Source organism: Melanaphis sacchari, unplaced genomic scaffold, assembly GCF_002803265.2.
Source record: "Melanaphis sacchari strain LSU unplaced genomic scaffold, SCAv2.0 Contig0_pilon_pilon, whole genome shotgun sequence".
Classification (NCBI taxonomy): Eukaryota; Metazoa; Arthropoda; class Insecta; order Hemiptera; family Aphididae; genus Melanaphis; species Melanaphis sacchari.
This window is the reverse complement of record NW_020270366.1, coordinates 23,733,034-23,754,405: the sequence shown is the minus strand read 5'-3', so window position 1 is coordinate 23,754,405 and position 21,372 is coordinate 23,733,034. Positions and strand designations below refer to the sequence as shown.

The following is a 21,372-nucleotide window of genomic DNA, read 5'->3' as shown; positions in this document are numbered from 1 at the left end:
GATGTAGATGTGTACCGAATTTTTAGAATAATAAAATTTTGATTTATGATATAAATATGATTATAATTAGAAGCTGATAAAGATTTAATGAAAATATAATTGCAATTTATAAATTATTTTTTATTTGTGAATAAGTAAGCAAATATCTGAGACCTGAGTACCTACTTAAAGTTTGAGTGTGGTCTGTTGATATAGTATTTAATTGAAATAATAACCTGAAAATATTGATATTTTGACAAGACATTTTTTGAAAGAAAGAACTTATATTAATAAGCAAAAACTAATTTTATTTTAAGTATAATTATATAAATTTTAAAACCAAACACCTTTTAATTTAGTTCAAAATTTATTTATTGTATTTGCAATTTAAATTACAGTTAAATTACACATATTAATGTTCACCCAGTTCAATATAAATACCTTTGTATAATTGTTGTTACATACAAACATTATATTTTTCTTGTACCTTATTTATTAGAAGAGTATTTAAATTTATTAAAGTGTGGATAATTATATATTTAAAATTGAATTACTTTTTTTTTAAATTTATTATTGTTTTTTAATATTTAGTTATTTACAATAAGTATGATGCTCGCAAAATAAAATAATGACATACCATTTTATGCACGTTTTATATAACTTAATTTACATCTAATGATTATATTTAAATTACTGTGTATTCAATTCATACTTCTATATAATTTAATAAATTCTAAAATTATTTTATTTTAATCGTATAAATTGTATTTTACATCGATTAAACGAAACAAAAATTATCTAAAATATTATACATTTTTTAATCTAAGTATTAAATTTACATTCTGTATAATTTATCTGTATTTGGAAAAAAAAACTTTTTGTTAGGAATCAAAATTTAATTTTAGGAACTAAGCACTAATATATATTTAAGCATAAACATTAAATTAAATTAAAAAAAAACTCCGTAAATATTAATTTTTTTTTTTTTTTTTGAAGGTTGATAAATTAGTTAATTTTTCTATGACTGCATTAATAAATTCTAAAATGAATTATTTAAATATCCAAAATGCTAAATTATATTATTTTAACCTCATATTTATTCTACCTATACAATCTTTTTTTTGATTTAATTTCAACTACATCTTTCTCCATTTTATACAGGTATTTTATTGTCATATTTTGATTAAATTTATCATAGAAAATTCTTTGATGATATTTCCGCGTTTCGTACTTTTATACAGTATTATAGTATAATATGAATAATTAGTAAATAAGTAATATTATTATATTAATTTTACGGGTTACTGATTGGTTTCATACATTAAATTAAATACATAAGGACGTTCAAATTTGATAAATAAATTACATTTAAAAATAAATTCTACTAGCATTTTTTTCCTTTGGGCGTTTTAATTGTACTTTTAACCTCTTCTGGCATATTTGAAAACCATTCATTACTTGAATGGCAGTTTGTGCACTTGTTGGATTATCGAATGATACAAAACCTGTTGCCGAAAAAGTTTTAAAAATGTGTTATTAAATATTAAATGTATATACATTTTATAAATTGCTTATTTTCAAATTATAATATAATATTTTAAAACATGTAAGCATAATTATATATTAACTGTTAGATAAATTTATTGTTTTATTTTTAATATTATAATAAACGTGAATTAATATATAATAAATTATACATTTTTTATACTTTGATATATATATATATATTATACATATATATAATTCTTATAGCATTAATTTTATTATCAGATTTGAATAATTTTTTTAATTTAATGTTTATGTAGGAATTAATTTCACTTAGTTTTGATAATAATGAATTGCTTGTTTAATAACTTTGCTAACTAATTTAGGGTACATCGTAAAATAATTCACATGAATTGTACTCACCGAAACATTTGCTTTGATTCGTTTCCCTATCTATGTATACTTTTGAGCTTAGCACTTGACCGAATGGCATAAACATATGAGTTAGTTCGTTGTCACTAAACTCTTGTGGTAAATGGTAAATAAACAAATTACTGCCTTCAGGTCCAAAAGTGATATTATGTCCTAAAATGGTGAATAAAATGAATTGAAATCTATAGTTAGACCAAAAATCTCCATTCTTGCTTTCTATCACTAAAACTTTAAAACTTCTTTGACCACGCAATACTTCTCATATCCAAATTCTTCTCTCGTCCATTACCAAATAACCCTTTCCATAGTCTTAAATTTAAATGACCAGGTGATCTATTAAATAACTTATAACAGCTTACTCCCTCTTGTAGTTTATAAAATTAGAAGTACTATCAATGGATACTCTCTTTCCTCGCGTTTTTCAAGTCTTTCACAAACAATTATTAATTTGTTTATTATATTAATAGTGTAAACAGATTATAAATGTCTTTTATAAATTAAAAAAAAATCTATTATTTTAGTTTATATTTCAAAAAAATTAACTTACGAGAAGTATTTGGCATTCCAGTAGTAAATTGATTAAACATCGCTTGGTAAGGGACTAAAATAATTATAAAATTTTAAAGTAATGTTAATTAGTGATTATATATTATTTATTACTACATAATAATTTTACGATTCAAAACATTGTGCGAATATATTAAACAATTTTCAAATAATAATAATTATGAAATTAATGATTATCATACCTATACGATGTAGTGTTGAAACATTATTGAACGTAGCTGGATCTCGGTTTGATGAAATTATTCTGTTTTGATGCGCTGGTATTGATAATTGGAGAGACTCTGCTAATATAGCATGATCTATGTGAAATTGTGTTTACATTATTAATTATTATTGGTTTTGTACAAATATATTATGGTAAATTTAATTTTTATTATTGATGATAAACTATATATATATATATATAGTGTGTGTGTGTGTGTATGTATTGAGTTATTAGTATTTCAAAATTTATTAGCGTTTTTGAAAATATTGTCGTTATATAATTTTCCGTCGAAATAAAATAACATTTTTTTTTTTTTTTAGTTATATTTTTTATCGTTATAGTTTTACAAATTTTTTACTTCGTTGAATAAAAAAATACATTTATAATTTCATATTCTAAAGAGGAATATTTTTTTAAAAATATTTTGACATACAAAAATCAAAAATCAGACGAATAGTTATTGAGTCATAAATATTTAAGTCTTTCCATGATTTCTGATAATCTAAATTATAAAATAAATACTATATAACTTATAAACTACTCATCTAAATTTCGAATTTTATACATATTTTAATACTTCGAAAATATCTTATTTCTGAATATGGAATTAAAAATATACGTATATATTGTCATTCAAAAAAGTAAAAACTTAAAAAAAATATTTAAAAAATGTTATTTTATTTCAACTGGGTATTAAGTAAAAAAATATTTTAAAAAGATTGAAAATAATAATGAGTGTTGTTTGATAAAAAAAAAACCAACCTGTAAATTTAGACTAATATATAATAATTAATAAGATAACCTGATAACTATATTACTCACAACAGATGTGTGATAAGAATTGACAAAGATTAGGATTGATTATTATTAACAAATATTCGAGAAAAAATGTACGATGAAATAAGTATAATAATTTAGAATCACCATGAGTAAATTACATTACTATGTCTTTAGGCAGCAGAATGTTTGTGTATATTTTCTCTTCTAATTATTATTTTTGTATGTCAATAAAAAGAGCGGATTTCAAATGTTCACTTAAGGACATCAGATAGACAAGCTATAAAACTAATGAAAAAGTAAATCGTTAAATGTCAAAATTCGAAATATATAATAATCCAATAAATCGAGTTTCAGAATATTTAGCTTTATTTGTCAATCATTGTTTTTATTTTTTTTTAAGTATTATTATAAATTATATCCTAGAGATATGGAAGCTAAATTTTATATTTTTATTTAATATATTATAGTATTGTGAAAATTTTTTAGAAAAAAGGATTTATATCCGTTCTTGACAAAATAAGTAATTTTTTATTTCATTTTTAAACTCTAAAATGTACCAATTTTAAATAAAGAAGTTAATTTTTATTTTGTAAACACATCATAAAATTGTTTTTTTTTTTTTTTTTGTTTTATTAAATATTCAATTATATATATATGCTATTTTTAAACAATCTATGTTAATGACTAGTTGAAAACTAATGACTAATAGTTCTAAAGATAAAAAATAAATTCAATCAATATTTAATAGATAATGTTGTTTTTATAACTAAAGAAAAATACAAATTCCTAATTTTTGGCTTTGTTCTATTATTTTTTCTATAAAATCAATAATTTTCAAAAACAATTACATTTAAAATTATTTTCAAATACAATATACCGAGAAAGAAAATGGCTTAAATCTTATAATATAGTATCACATTCTATATGATGTGTCTTTAAAATACCGACATTCAAAAGTCTTGCCTGGAGCAAAAACAGTGGCTTACCAAACGAGTGAACCATTTTAGGATTTTCTTATATTTATTAATAATTTTAAAAACAATATAATAATATTTTTATAATTAAATGACGATATATAATTTTTAGAATCTGTCAAATGATGGTATTAATGTATTTTCTAGAATAATGAAACATGCGTGGTCGTATATACAAGGTTAAGCATCAATCAAAAGAAAATTATATTATTTGATTATCATCAAAAATTCATTTTTCTAAAAAAAAATAGAAATATTTTATAAGTATAACATAAAATAGAAACCAAATTGAATAGTTTGTGACTAGTATAATTTTTTGTATAATTTTTCATGATGAAATTTTATAGTTTACAAATACATAGACAATAAATATATTTTCGAAATGTGAATATTAAATGTCAATATCGTCTTATATATAATAGCATTATAATACAATCTCCAGTAAATTACTTTACATGATGAAAGGGATATTGAATGAGTAATATACATTTTGTTTGGATAATCCCACTAAACAAACAACGAGCATAACTTTATTAGTTAATAATAGTTTTATATGTACCTAAACTATTCATTATTGAATAAAAATAGTATTCTAAAATATTTCATAGGCTACACATTAAGAAATTGAATACTTCTAATTGTTATTCAAAATTTAATTTTCCTTTATCTCTCTAACCTAACTCAGTTTATTATTTTAAATTGTATTATATTATCTTTCGCAATTAGAAATGAGTAATGGCATATAGAAATATTTCTCAAAAATTAAATTGGTAAACTAAAGAAACTAAGGGTTGTTACATTTTGAAAATTTTATAACTATTCAAAAAATAATAAATTATGAAAAATTATTACGCGTGGAAAACGGTTGTTGCTGCATGGTTGAATTGTTAAACAAAATTGGATTGGTTGTTCTAGTATTCGAATGTTGTTCTCTGGTTGATGTGTTTGGACGACTGTTAATTGAAAACATTGGTATTGTCGATGACTGTATACTAGACAGAACATTGCGACTATCCACAATTTGAGCTGTAATAGTAATTAAAAACATGGAAATCAATATTATTTGAATTATGCAATTTTAAGCACATCTTACTGTTCATTGAGGAAACAACTGGTGTTGTAATTGTTTGAGCGGTTACCATCGAGTTAATATAAGTGGACACAGACGGTGGAGGTTGGACTGTTGCTATTAACGAAGACTGTGTATAAAACAAATTATTGAGTTAGGTAGGTACGTCATAAAATAAAAAATAATATATTTTCTGTGTATAATTTTATAAAAATGTATTTTAATTTCATATTAAATTTTTCTTATAAAATGTTATTTTCATATTAAATTATTTTACTCGGGTACAACAGTAACACGAGTTGACTCAGTCTTGTTCAATTGAGGCATAATATTATTTATATTGAAAACCAACCAAGACCGTAAATATCGCGGATTTTAATTACACGGTTTATAATGAGATAATATTATTAAGAGATTTTTCCACTAAAAGATTTTTAAGTACCAAAATATTAAACAAGTTATAAATTATTATTTTTCAACTTTAAATATCTTCTAAAAATTTAAATAATAAAAATAGTTGTCGAAATATCGCATACAACGTTTTTCATGATGTTTTTTAAAACAAGCTCATATATCATCATAAATCTAATCATATAATTACCCATGAAGTGTGAAAATCAGTTTCCATTATATATAAATTTCTACCTATATGTAATATATAAACAACTTATTTTATAAATTCAGTCTTAATTGAATTCGTATACCAATATACCATATTTATCTTCTATTAATGTTTTTGATTTAGAAATACATTTTTAAAATAATTAATCATTTTTTATACCTAGTTCAGTTTCATAACAAAGCTTTTTAAATTGAATTTAACTAAATTTAATAACTATTAACAACTATATTTAATTTTCAACGATCAGTACTAAAATATTTATTTACACTCTATGTTATACATATAGACGACTAAATACTATACAGTACAATTAATATAACCTCGTACTATTTCAAAAATATCACGGTGCTTTTAAAGTGAAAGTAACTTAATTGATTTTTTTCTAAATGTTATTTAAAATAAATTATATCTTTTTCATGTACCTAATAATTTAATAATCAGAGTATAGAAATATGTAGATATGTTATTATATTTAGAAAATTGTGTAAGAATATAAAACTACAAAATAATAATTATTATCAACCATCATAATATATTATATTATTTTGTGTTAATCTATTCATAACTCATAATTTATATTGAAATGTTATCAGCCTTAGTTCTTTACTATATACTTGAATATTTTCTAACGAAAACATAATATACACTATAGTATACGAGTACCTATACTAAGTAATGAAAAGTGATAACATACTATAATGTTGAATGCATAAATAGTATACATTTTATTGTTTTAAAAATATTGAAAATTATATATTTTTAAGCACATACCTGACAAACTTGATTATAAGTTGTTCCATAAGTTCCAAATTGATTATACACAAATGATGAAGGTGAGTTCAACACTGGAACATTATGAGCTAAATTGTGCATTTTTACAATTTGTTTATGACTCTTCACTGCTATCTGAAATTAACTTAATTTTACCAAATTTCCCTAAATGTATGTATTTCTTATTAATTAATGATTAATATATAGCGATTGAATTTATTAAAACTATAATAGCATATAACTATAAATAAGTAAACATTTATTTCATTTTTTTTTTTTTTTTTTTATGTCGTATTACGTACATCAAATTACATAAATTAAACCTAATCAATAAAATTTACACAAAAACTGTATTGTTATTTTATTGTATTTTTAGAATTATTAGAATTATTTGAAACAAAAATGAATAGATTTGTCTTTTTTTAATTGTATTAAACATTTTTCTTTGATATATATTGACTGCGTCATTACTATATAGATTATATAAACATATTATATAGTTACTCATATTTATTTTGTTTTTGCTAAAATTTTTTTTTAAAAACAAAATATTGATTTTTTTAAATGTATACATTAAATATAAAAATGGTAATTAATTTTAAGAAAAATGCTTTATTTTACTAAGGTTTTTTTATCAGTCAACACTTAATAGTTAAAAATATAATACTTGATAATTATTATAATTTATTTTTGTTCACATGCGCACATACACTTATGCATAAATACAATAATAACTTTATTAACTAATTATGCATTAATAAAAATTTTAATTTAGAAATAAAAAGTGTTCAGTGTTAAAAAATTAACTAAATATCATGCATTTTTTATAAATTATAATTGTATATATATAAAATTGTAAAATCTCCATTGATGTTTTTTTTCTTCAAATACTTTTTAATTTTTAGCAACCACTGTATAATTATTTGAATATTTTTCATCTATTGCAATAATATGTACTTAAAAGGACGTCGCACTCGCATGTGATATCACTTATCTCCATCTTTTACATACATACAACATAGCAAATTTTCGTTCAGCAGAATCCATTTTATGTTATTAGCTTTAATATTAGAGTAAATTTTACTATTATCAAACTTAATTATAAAAATTTATCTAGGCCATCATATAGGCTTTTATTGATATCTTAATTTTAAACTGAGTTATAAGTTATAAGTTATAATTATGTAAAATATTAAATCTTTAAAATACTCATAACTCACTTTAAAATTATAATATCAATAAAAACCTATGTGATGGCCTAAATAAAATTCTTACTTTTAAGTTTGACATAGGTAAATTTACTCGAATATTAAAGCTAATAACATAAAATGGAATCTACTATGAATTTACTATGTTGTATATATGTAATATAGATATAACACATGCGGATGCAGCGTCTCTTAACAAATATTAATATATTACAATCTCAATCACTTTAATAATATTGGATTTTTAAATGTGTTAAAAGATTATATTTTTTATGGTAATATTTGTTATTCAAAATGATTTTTAAGAAATCCTTTTTATACTTGTTGCGAATTATGTATAATTAATTATTTAGGCATTCCCTAAATGCATCCATTCTTGAATTTGTGATTATATTGTCATCTTTATACATATATATGTTATTAAAAAATATGATAATTCAAGAATTGCCGTGATTTCCTAGTCATTGTTGACAATGAATGGAAAGGATAGAAAATGTTGAATATTTCGTAGCTTTATCAACATTTCCGTATTATATTAGGCAATGTTATTAATTCGTATCAAAATAAATATTAACACTGCTTTATCGGTGATCGATTTGATTATGAAAGCATAGGTAGGTACCTAAAGTATAGGTTAGTTTACTGTGTACTCGCATATAGTAAACCCAGTTTTATGTTATCATAACCTTTTGTAACTATTTTCAATCGCAACTCGCAAGGATTACAAGATGTCATTGAACGAGTAAAACATAGAGTAAAATCAATAGATGTGCTTGTCGTGCATCTACTAGATTATATAATTATAAGTGTCATAACAGTTATCATGTAATAATAAAGATGACAAAACATAAAATAATGATGTTCCATAAACAAAAAAAAAAAAATAAAAAAAAAAAAATTGATGCAATAAAGATAATGGTTAATCCTAAATGTTTTAAGATTATAATTTATCCTAAATAGATAATTAGTATTATCATATACTATTCGATTTTTAACTTCATTTTTATCATTAGGTTTAAGATGTTTATGACTATAAAAAGACAAAAAATTACATGCAAATATGCCCAATAAATATTAAAATATACCCTTAAAAAAATTAAATATGTCATTTACGTTATATCGAGGTTTATATTATATTTAAGTTATTTTTAAATTTGCAAAATAAAATTGTATCTGACTTTATATTTTAATGAATTTATTACTAAATCAGCATTGTGAGCGACTAAAAGAAAAAATATGCAAAAGTCATAAACTCTAGTTATCGTTAATGCCTTCTTTTATTAGGAATCGTCATTAATTACTAGTTATTGACTAGACATTTTCAACATTGATTAAATGTCATCTTTTTCGGTAACATATATAAATATATGAACAGACATATTAAAAAAAAAAAAATTATTTGCTTGTGCATATGTTACAGGAGCTAAATAATAAACTTAATTGATAACATAATATTGAATGATGAGACGAAAAAAAAAAATAAGAGGCCTCCCAATGAGGGTGCTCCATCACAAAATATAATTTTATTAGGTATTATAATAATAGTTATATTAGATATATTTATGTACAAATATATTAACTATATAAGAGAAAAATATTATTTTTTAGTGCTTTTTACAAATAGTTGAATTATTTTTTATCATAATATAAATGCCTACCTATACAGCTATACGACTATAATATAACTATATATGTTGATATTTTTTAGATAAAAAAATATTTTAAATATTTTGTGCCATTTAATAACGACAAGACTTGGATCGTAAAATAGTAAACCTATTTATTAATTCTGGTGATAATTTTACACTTTTTTTTTTTTTTAATAATAATTATAGCAAAATTTTACACTTTAATATGTGTTATCAATTGAAATTGATTGAAATTTGAATCCTAGCTTAAAACATTAGACGCAATTATTTCTCTTTAATGACGTATGTACTTTTGAAAAGCAAGTTAATAAATTCAAGTAACAAATTGTCTATAACTCAAACTCGATTTCTTATTGGTATATTATCTACATAAATTAATTCATGTTTATAAATTCTTATTTCATTTGGTCATCACCGTTGTTATAATAATGATTGTTTCAGGCCTCAATGAATTCTTTATTAAAAATCCTTAAATTTTAAGTAATATTTTAATAATAAAATAATAACTTTTAATCTTTAGTTTTGATTTACTGTGGAAAATTTAAAAAATTTAAATTTTTATGTTTCTATAAAAAAAAAACACACTTTTTGAATTCCTTCATATTTATATAACAATTATTATTATTTATAAATTTATTTATTAGTCAAATTATCTTTTTAAAAGGTATTTGACTTTTGACCAACATTACAATACACAGTATTATCACAGATTAAATTTATTTAATCTATGATATTATGAAAACAAAATGTTAAGTAGTTGTAAATTAATAATACATACTTATTTTATGTTACTTATATGATTATATATGATTTTCAATTTAAATATGCTTTTAATAACAATTTTCAAAATAAATGTTAACATGTCTTGTAGCATATTACAGAAATAAATACGGCCACGGCTGGATTGTATTTCTTTTAATTGTATCTAGATATTTTAAATAAATTATTATGATTAACAAAATATTAATATGAACGAGTTTTAAAAATAACTGATAAAATTTTATGTTTTAAAAAATAAGTAACTATAATAGTATGTCCTTTTTTTTTCTTGGTATGGTTATAATGGGTATTACAACTGAGGAGACAATTGCATTAGCATTACTTCCCTCATAGGTCATATTATTATATATGAACTTATATTGTATGTAGTATTATTTGTAACGTGTACATTTTATATAGGTCCTATTACACTAATTTTAAATAAATATTAGAATAAGATACCATATTTTTTATTAAACTTTTAGCGGGTATATAAATTAAATTTAAATACAAATCATAGGTAGATTATGTAGGCACTACTTTAAAATAATTTAATTCTGGCTGTTATTCGATTATACACACATTTAATTAATTTGAATATTATTTTCATATTTTCATTTCTATGTAGATATTTCCCCTCACAAATTGTATGAAAATTTAAACTTAAAACAAAAAAGAATCGATATAATGTGGATTTGTTCAAACTTTTATAAATGAATAGCAATATTGTTAGAAATTCAATTTTGTGGTCATAATGAAAACTAACTATAGTACATTTATTAACATTACAAACTTAAAATATGTTAAAAATATTTCAAGATTTTTTAAATTTAATATTCATTAAAGATAAAATATATTAACATAAATTATTAACTGCCTATTCATAATACTATGTTACCACCTATCGTCGGTAAGTTTATTTTCTTAATAGTTTGTAAACTCTTGATTCACAAATGAAATATTGTGACAAGTTGGTTTATTCTTGTTGTAATGAAAATTGTAATCATTTTTTTTCATCAACTATTTAAATATATTTAATATTAAATTTTGTATAAGTAAAATTATGCACAACTTTGTTAAAATTTGATTTTTTTTTCTTATCTATATAATTTGTTAACTGTACAAAAAATTTTTTAAGAAATTCTAAAATTGAACATTACAACTACATTAGTAAGTGTAATTCTACAACCTACAATAGTATGATTAACAAAATACTTATGATAAACAAAAATTATTCATACAATTAGTGTTCAAGTTTTGTTGAAATTAATTATTTTCTTAAATGAAAACATCTTTTTAAAATTTACAATATTTATTGTTTGATCATATAGATTGAAAAAGTTAAACATTTATAATTAAGTTATAAACTTACAATTATTTGATGTTATAATAAGGTAGGTAACCATTTTTTTTTTTTTTTTTATATTACAATGTTATTATTTTGAGACTTTAAATTCAAAATTAGTTGTTTTAGATATTCAAAAAAGATTATTTTTCATGTCGTAATTGTTTTATTTATGTAAAAAATTTAAAATTCTAACATAATATGAATAAAGTTTATGCGTATTTGGTTCTGTAAGTCTTAAAAATAGTTAAAACATTTAATAGAAACACATTATATAGGAAGAAACTACTTCTTAAAAATACTCTAAATTTTTTACCGTCTACGATGATTTACTATTATTTGAAAACTAAATGCACGAAAAACAACGAAATAAAAATATTAATCTAACAAAACTACACAAATAAAAACATACCTAAATGAAAAATTGACAGAAAATCTATAAAAAACTAAACCAAGGATAAATAATAATTAAAATTCTATACTTCTAATTAATTACAGATTGACCACGTATATAAAATTTATAAAATGTTCTTTAATTTTATATATACAAATCAATAAGATCGCTTAGAAGTGGTCTAATCTAGTGGTCCTAATCTAATATAAAGATACTATATATGAGATACTGCATACCAAATAAAAATTTAAAACTTAAAACTTTCCAAAATGAATTCTTAAGAATAGCATTGGGCACTTCTTGGTTCGTGTGAAATAATCATAAGAAAACTAGATTACCCTGAATATCATAATGGATAACAAATCAATTCAAAAATATCTACGATAGACTAAATAAAATTGAAAAATTTTTTTATTTCAAAAAAAAAAAAAAGGATGAAAAAACTCCCGTATCCTGACTATACCTACCTCAACATATCTTCTTTAATGACCATAAAATTACCAAATAACTAATAATGAAGATCTTATCTATGTTTTATTTGTAATAGTTATTATAATAATATATAGGTTATTACTATATTCAGCATAGTTATTTTAATTAAACTAAACTGGATCTACCCTAAATTATTTAATAAGCAGAAAAATTTAGAATATTTAGATAATAGTAATTTATAATTTAACTATACTATTTGTAGAAATTTAACTACAAAATCTATCAACAAACTATAAACTCTGAGGGTACAATATAAACTAAAATCTTATAAAGTTATAGACTAAAATATACAATTATTTTAAAATGGTTTATCTTCATTTTATATTGCTTTCATAGTAGGTTATTTTATTAATAAATTATGATTGATGTTATTTAATAAATTTAAATGTAATTAATAAGTAACAGAATAAATAGTTTTATTGGAAAATGAATACAATTTTAAAAATCAAGAGTTTTCATATATTTTTTGCAAGCCCAATAAAATTAATCGTAATATAGTTTACGAAAATTAGAGTACTGGATTTTTCTCAAATTAGTTATGTATTACGTTTATTACCTTATATCTACATAAAGTTTCTGATGTGACTTTAATCCATTCTATGCGATTTTGTAAAACAAACTTTACGTTGGAAGAAAACTTTTAACATTTTACTTGAGATATTACAACAATATTATAGTATTTTAAAATAGTGATTATATTTATTAATCCAAAGAAAAAGTTAGTCTTATGAATATTGCACGTATAATTGAAAATATAATTATTTCTTGAGTAATTCATGAAAATTCTATGTTTTGATTTAACAACAACTCTAAAATATAATAATATTAAATAAAAAACATACTTTAAATAGTTAGTAAAATCCTTATAATATTATGTTATTAATATACAACTAACAGACATTAAATTTAGGCATTACTCCTTGGTATAATACTATAATATTATTTTACTTCAATTTTTATAATTTTAATATTTTTGGAAAATTATTAAATATGTTCATTTTTGATCAATGAAATTCACGAACTTATGAAATCTTTTTTAAAATTCAAAATGTGATTTTCTGAGTTGTAAATAAAAACATATTACTGATAACTGATAATTAAAGACCGGATTTTGCATAAAATGCATGTTGTTATTTTCAACATCATATACATGCAGTCAATGAGTGTCCACAAATCATTACTTGATTGATTAAATATCAAAATTTTATACTGCATATTTTTGCATATTCTGACGTTAATGCATGATCTGCATATTTTTGCATATTTTAACAAAAACCGTAAAAATATACAAATAAAAACATAGATCATAGGTACGTTTATATAATATTATAATATCAAATATTTAACGTCTCAAAGAATATCTCAAAGGCTCCGTATAGAATTCAATTATATAAAGAAATGTTGCCAATTACACATTTACCACCGCAGCCAATAATTACCCGTTGGGGTACTTGGCTAGAGTCAACCTTTTTTTTACGCAGATCATTTTGAAGAGTTCAAAAATGTGATTGAAAACTTAGAAGATAATACAAAATGCATTCAAAATTGTAAATCAATTTTTAATAAATTTAATGTAAAATATGATCTTGCTTACATTAAAGCAAATTTTTTATGTATCGTTGAAAGTATCAAAAAGCTTGAAACCTCTAATTTGTCCCTTGTAGACTCGTTAAAAATTTTAGAACAAGTGGAAAACTCTGTTAATGAACTTCCTACTAGTGCAAATAGTACAATAATTAAAACAAAATGTAAAAACGTTTTGAATAAAAATAAAGGATTAATGGTTTTAAAAGAAATTTCAAAAATACTTCAAGGTGACAGTGCTAATTTCGACGATTTATCTGTTCCAAATTATTCGCTGGATATAATAGCAAATTTTAAATATGCTCCAATCACCAGTGTTGATGTCGAACGTAGTTTTTCATCATACAAGTACATTCTTACAGATCACCGTCATAATTTCACGGAAATAAACATGGAACATACTTTGATAACTTATTGTTTTTCAAATTAATAATTTACTACCTTCAATAAAATTGTTCGTACTTTTTTCCTATTTATATCAGTATATCACCAATGTATCTACTATTTAATTTTAATAAAATATTTTTTACAATATATCAATGTTTAAAAATTAAATTACAATTTAACAAAAAATTAAATTTTTGTACTATATTATACATGTAACTTTTTGTTTATGAAAAATGTAATAAAATTAATAAATAATTATCACTGCAAAATTAAAATCAAATATAAAATTGAAATTTTATTTTGCATGTTTTGCATTTTTTCCTTGCATATTTTGACTTTTTTTAGTGCATGTTTGCATGCATATTTTACAATTTGAAATGCATATAAATCCGGTCTTTACTGATAATTGTAAAAATAATATTCAATAGTTTTATCACTTTGCTTGAAGCATAAAGCAAAGAAATATTTAAAAATATTGATAAATAAAAAAATTTAAATATTAAAAATATATATTGACATTCAACGTACTTATTATTTTTATTTTTTCAAGCATTTTTACTTAGTAATTTTGATTTTTTAATTCATTTGAAATACTATAAATAATAAAATTATTTTAGGTACCTTAAAAAAATACAATACTGCAGGTTACAACTATTTATAGGAGAACTCAGAAATAAAAATGTTGGTGAAATTAATAATCAGTTTTTTATTATTATTAATTACAAAATTGATATAGATTCTAACAAAAATATTTATTTATTTATTGATTTTTGTAAATTTTAAATTACTAATGTATAGTTCATAGTAAACCGAAAAATAAAATGTGAAATAGGCAATCGAAATAACTGGTAATATACCCATTAAAGACTTAATAATGTACGATACAATTTAGCTTAAATATAAAACAAATTAAGAGAATATAATTAATATTACATTTGCACGCTATATATTGGCTTAAATAAATTGCCTTATTGGTTTTAAGTTTTAATGATTATTAATAAAACTCAATCATCAATGATTTTAGAGATCCCATAGGATAACTTATCACCCATCATTAATAAAGTTACAAAGTTTCTTAGTTTTTATAACTATTAGACTTATGGCATCTAAAAGGTAAGAACGATAATAAATCATGATTGATTGGTTGATTGATGTTGTTTTTTATGGATTTTTTTTTTTTTTTTTTTTTTTTTTGAAACGTATGTAAATTATATCAACTATCTTATTTATCATATACAATAAATAAAATACACAATACTAAAATGGGAATTGTAAAAAAAAAATCTTCATTATTTTATGGTATAGAGAAAATAATTAATTTTTCATAACAACGACTATACGAAAAACGAATTTAATAGATATATTATTTGACATGTTGAAAAACATTTAATGATATGTGACAGCATACTTTCCTTTAAGGGTGTAAAATAATTAAACTAGTCAGGAAAACTACTAGAAAAAATAAATGTACAAATGCGACGCATTGCGTATAGGATGAGCAGTTTGTGAACAGACGTACAGTAATTAATAATAAGCAGATTAGATAGATTAAACGCGACGTTAGTGAACAACATCATGACTTTCGATCGACAACATAATACAAAAATAAAGTATTTTGCTGATTTACATTATTTTAATAATAATTGTAGTCTGTATGTTATAACTTTTCTTTGTTGTCGGATAGTAAATATCAAACATTAATGAATATTTAATTTATATTTATTACCTACTTTATATTTCTAAAGTGTATTTCAAAATGCGTTCAAAAATACACCTGAAGAAAAACATTAAATTAATATGTTGAACAAAACAATGATAAAACACCATCAATTTAAAGTATTTTTAAAAATGATGGATGAATATAACTATATTGATTGTTAAATAATACGCTTTAAAATTATTGTTAAATAAAACATTTGATTTAAAAAAAAAAAAAGTAACATTAGACTCAATATCCAGAAATAGCATTAAGCTATAAATAATATTGATATAAAAAGTAAGTAAAAAAAATCTTGAAGAAAATAATGTATGTAAATAATCAGAACTAGCTACACTGTAAGTTCTATAGGTACTAGATTTCCACTCCCATCTATCCGTTTACCCTTTTTCAAAAGGTATTCCATTAATTTGAAACATAATTGACAGACCTTTGTAGGGTACGTTTCGATATATTTTCTCTCTTTGACTTTATTTCTTTAATATATTTCACCTGTAGCCTTTGACAAATATTTTAGCTAACTATACTTCAATTTGATATAAAAAATAAAGACATATACACCTACACGTTATATAAAATGAAAAATGAAAAATATGACAGAAATTACATTAAATTTTACGTTATATATATATATATATATATATATATCAAGTTTTTTTATCTATTTTTTTCATATTGACTGTTTTCCATTAATACGTCAGTTACGTGCACGCAAAATGATTTAACTTTAAACTGATTATAATATTATGTTTTATACAATATAGGTATGTAAAAAGAAAAAAAAAAATGTTTTCATAATTGTGTTTATACTTTAAAAATATTATTATTATAGTATTAAGAAACATATTTCATAGGTATGATAAAATATAAAATATTAAAGCTTTAATTTAGCTATATACTTATAAACTTAAATTAAAAATACTTCGTTAAAACAGAAGTTTATTATAAAAATATTTAAGTACTGTTCTAATTTTTTTTTTTTTTTTTTTTTTTTTAATAAATAGAAATATTATATATAATTATTAATACTTATAAGCTATTAACTGTTATATAGTGTATTAATTGAAACACTCGATAGCATAGAAAAATTATTGCTATTAATTATTACAATAAGATAAATAAAATAGGTGGAATAATAATAAAATAAACTTATGACATTTATAAATTTTCTGACATTCTTGTACGCCGCGAGAGTTTTTGTATAAATGAAACAAATTATTTTCTTCTTTTTTCTTCAGCTATGTAGTATTAATTATTATATCGACTGTTAATCAAATGTGTTTAAATAAAATTATAAAGGACTAAACTACTCATTTAACGTTAATTAAAATTAGACAGTCACTTGAGAAGAGTGTCAAGTCACATTTTGGCTATTTTGATATTATGCATTAAGATTGAAAGAAATATAATTTAATGATGTTACTTATGTTATTTATTATGTTTACATAATATGTAAAGGTGTTTTAAAAAAAATACCTAATTTAGTACAAATATATATCAACAACAGTAAGCGCATATAAGTATAGTACATATCTTTTCTATATTTTATATTTTATAGTATTTAAATATTTGAATTTGTCTATATTTATAAATTATAATGATTATTATTTTATTTCTAACACATTTTAATTATTATACTTGTTAATTAGATATTTTTATTTTTATTTTAAACGTACCAATTATTCGCAAATATCGTAAAGTAATGTATTAGATAACATTATTATCTTAATATTATTTCCACGATCATTGATGATGAGTGCGTGGTAAATTATCTGCAACCCTTTGAATGTAGTGCTGTTTACATAGTCAGACATAAGCAATTGTTTTATCAATATCTGCTATGTAACATGCCTGGGAATAACACCACTCAAACATTTACTAATAAGCATTATCTGTAAACGATATCTACGTAATAATTAATTAAAATGGATTAAATAAGCTACATACCTACCTCTTACAATACATATTATAGGTTACTATTTCTCAGTTATAAAGTATGATAATGTAGTACAATATTTGTTATAAGATTTTCTAACAATAATTAAAAATTTCAAAAATATATTCATAATTTTTTATAAACAATTGAAGTTCGAAAATTTGAGTGCTAAAGGCGCAACGAATTTTTGACTAACGATTTTGTAGTGATTCGAAAAATATTTATCATTGAGATTTTAAACTCTTTATCATTACGTTTACTACAATTCTCAATTAATAATAAAATATTCAAAATATTTAGACTAATTTTAAGCAATTTATACTGCGAACCTATTCGTACCACAATGCGTTGTTATTGAAATATAAGTACGAGTTGATACTTGTATGTCAGTTTTAAATTAAATTCGATGTATTTGGCTAACATTTAATCAACTATTCGAATTTTAAAAAAATACTATACTTCATAATAACATAACATAAACTAACCATGTTATTGTATGCAATGTCCACTTAATTTATATTGAATTAAAATGTAAGTCTTAACACAAACATCACAGTGACAGTGACCTATACATTAAGCAGTGACTCAATGGCGATCTGATCTATATAAAACCTACTAAAAAGAAAAATAAGTTCACCTGTTTTTAATTTTATAATCAATTTTGAATTTCTCAAGTACAACTGTACATTTTACTTGTATAATATATATAAAGTCGTATTTAATACATAACTTATTTTATAATATTGTTTATAAAGTCAAGTTTATAATAATATATAAATATATAATATATTTTTAACCATAATACTAATCAAATAACCAACCTCCTAAATCTAGAATAAAAACCAATATCTCCATTTACTTAAATATAATTTATGAAAAATAATAAATTACTTAATAATAATTACTCCACTAGTTCAATTCAAATTGTTGAGTTAAGGAAACTTTTCCAAATGTATTTTATTTTTAATTACTAAATATTAAATAGATATTGCCTATATGGGAATAAACTATTAGTTATTTTAGATGGACATTATTTTAAAATAATTAATTTACACAAATAACAAACATAACCATGATAGATTTATAGAGTACTTAAGTAAAAATTTTCAAAAATAACCATCTAATAGATTTTAAAACATAATTTTATTGATATAACTTGAAAAATGTTATTTACATTTTTATAAAATTTCAATTAAACTGTAGTGAAAATATAACATGATTAAGTTTATATTTTTTTGCAATTTTAAATTATATAAATTAAATTCTTTTAAATAAACATTTATGCATAATAATATGTTAATACATTACTAATGATTGTATATTAGTCACTATAGTATAATATATTAACTAACAATAAATTTAAAACATTAAAACTGCTATCGCTCATAATACACACAAAATGCACATGCATAGGTACATAATAATATAATGAGTCGCATAAATTATACAACTATCAATTCACCGATATAGTAGGTATTTGAATTGATTACATATTATTTATTTCGCAAACGATTATTTGTACGAAACAGTAAATTGTCTTATAATATTATAATAGATAGTTTTTAAAAAATGTTTAAATACATATTACGAAATACTTGTTTTTATATAATTATATTCAGTATGTATTTTTGAAACGGGCAACGAAACAAATAAAACATACAATAGTATTATTTATATATATCGTGTATGTCCACCCATGGATAAATAATTTATAAATAAAAAAAAAAAAAATTGGAAAAAAATTAATGGTGAAAAAAGTATTAATAACATTATAACATGCACATGGTGTTTAAATCAGACGTCTGGTCGTCAAAATATTATATATGTCAATAAAATCAGATTGCCACCAAAATTAAATGCAAATAACTGTCAGCATTCGAGTTACCTGACGAAGTAGTCGTGTGTATGAGTATGTGTGTTTCGGTAAACGAAACGGTGTCGGCGGTACCCACTTCTCTAATTCGAAATGCGCCGCGTTGGATTTTTGAGCGAGTGGTAAGTGAGCGGAGAACGAAAAATATTTTAAGTATATTATGCTGCAGGTGGTAGATAAAATCAACAAGTAGACGCGAACGCAGTTGCTGTTTCACTAGTTACGGCGCGTCCTACCCGTTGCCGAGAGTGGCGTAGCTGGTGGCGCGTGCCAAAAACGCCTGTTGTTTCCGAAAATACCTTTTTTGTTGCATCAATGTATAAAACGCATGACTAGTTTCCATGGGGACGGAAAGCGTCTGGAACCGTTACCGGGAAAATTGGATTTTGATTCCGGAATTGCTTTTGACAGAATATTTTGTCCGACTCTGACATTTATTGTGTTTATATAATAATAATAATAATAATAATAATGATATATTCACGTGAATTTCGCAAAGGCGTTTATAATATAAATGTTATAACTTATAAGTTTGTATACGAAAATGAAAATTATCAAACAACAATACGACTAATATTATTTACTGAACGTACCTACGAACGTTATTGAACAGTTTGCAATAAATTTATTATTGACTGCGTTTTTTTTTTTTTATTATTAATATTATTTATTTTCTCTATCGTATTGGTTCTTTTGAGTTTCCATATCTGTAAGAAACCCAACGTTTTTACTATGAAAAATAAAGATGTTTTTCGGGACTTAAAAAAGTCGGATACAATTTGCATTTGAAAGGTAGTATAATATTCGCAATATTATGTCAGATATTATATAGTTGAGCCAGTGGTATAGTTTTGATTAGGTCACTCCACAAGTAAAGGTGTATAAGAGTTGTGCTGTCAGTTATAATTTAAAAACAGTGATCAATGGTAAATAACTAGGAAAATCACTCTAGTATTTACTCTCTTTAATAGAAGTGTTAAATCATTACATAACAAAAACGATTCTGAGTAGAAACCTCGGTGTCAATTTTTTGTTCTATGAATATTTTTTATTTTATTTCTATTTTTATAAGTGTATTAAAAAGTAGATTTTTATCTAATTTTTGTCAAAAAGAACATAGCATATAATATGATATAAATAATTA

General features: G+C 22.0%; 1 protein-coding gene across 1 annotated transcript; it reads right to left on the bottom strand.

Moving 5' to 3' along the window:
• Positions 1-1,323: 1,323 nt before the first annotated feature.
• On the bottom strand, positions 1,324-20,409 carry LOC112596682 (CUGBP Elav-like family member 3-B). The gene is given in 9 exon segments (XM_025342448.1): positions 1,324-1,464; positions 1,467-1,484; positions 1,888-2,049; positions 2,444-2,497; positions 2,646-2,762; positions 5,275-5,448; positions 5,516-5,621; positions 6,885-7,019; positions 20,241-20,409. Coding segments are annotated over 8 exon segments (834 nt in total). The 5' UTR covers positions 6,987-7,019; positions 20,241-20,409; the 3' UTR covers positions 1,324-1,363.
• Between the last annotated feature and the right edge of the window lie 963 nt (positions 20,410-21,372).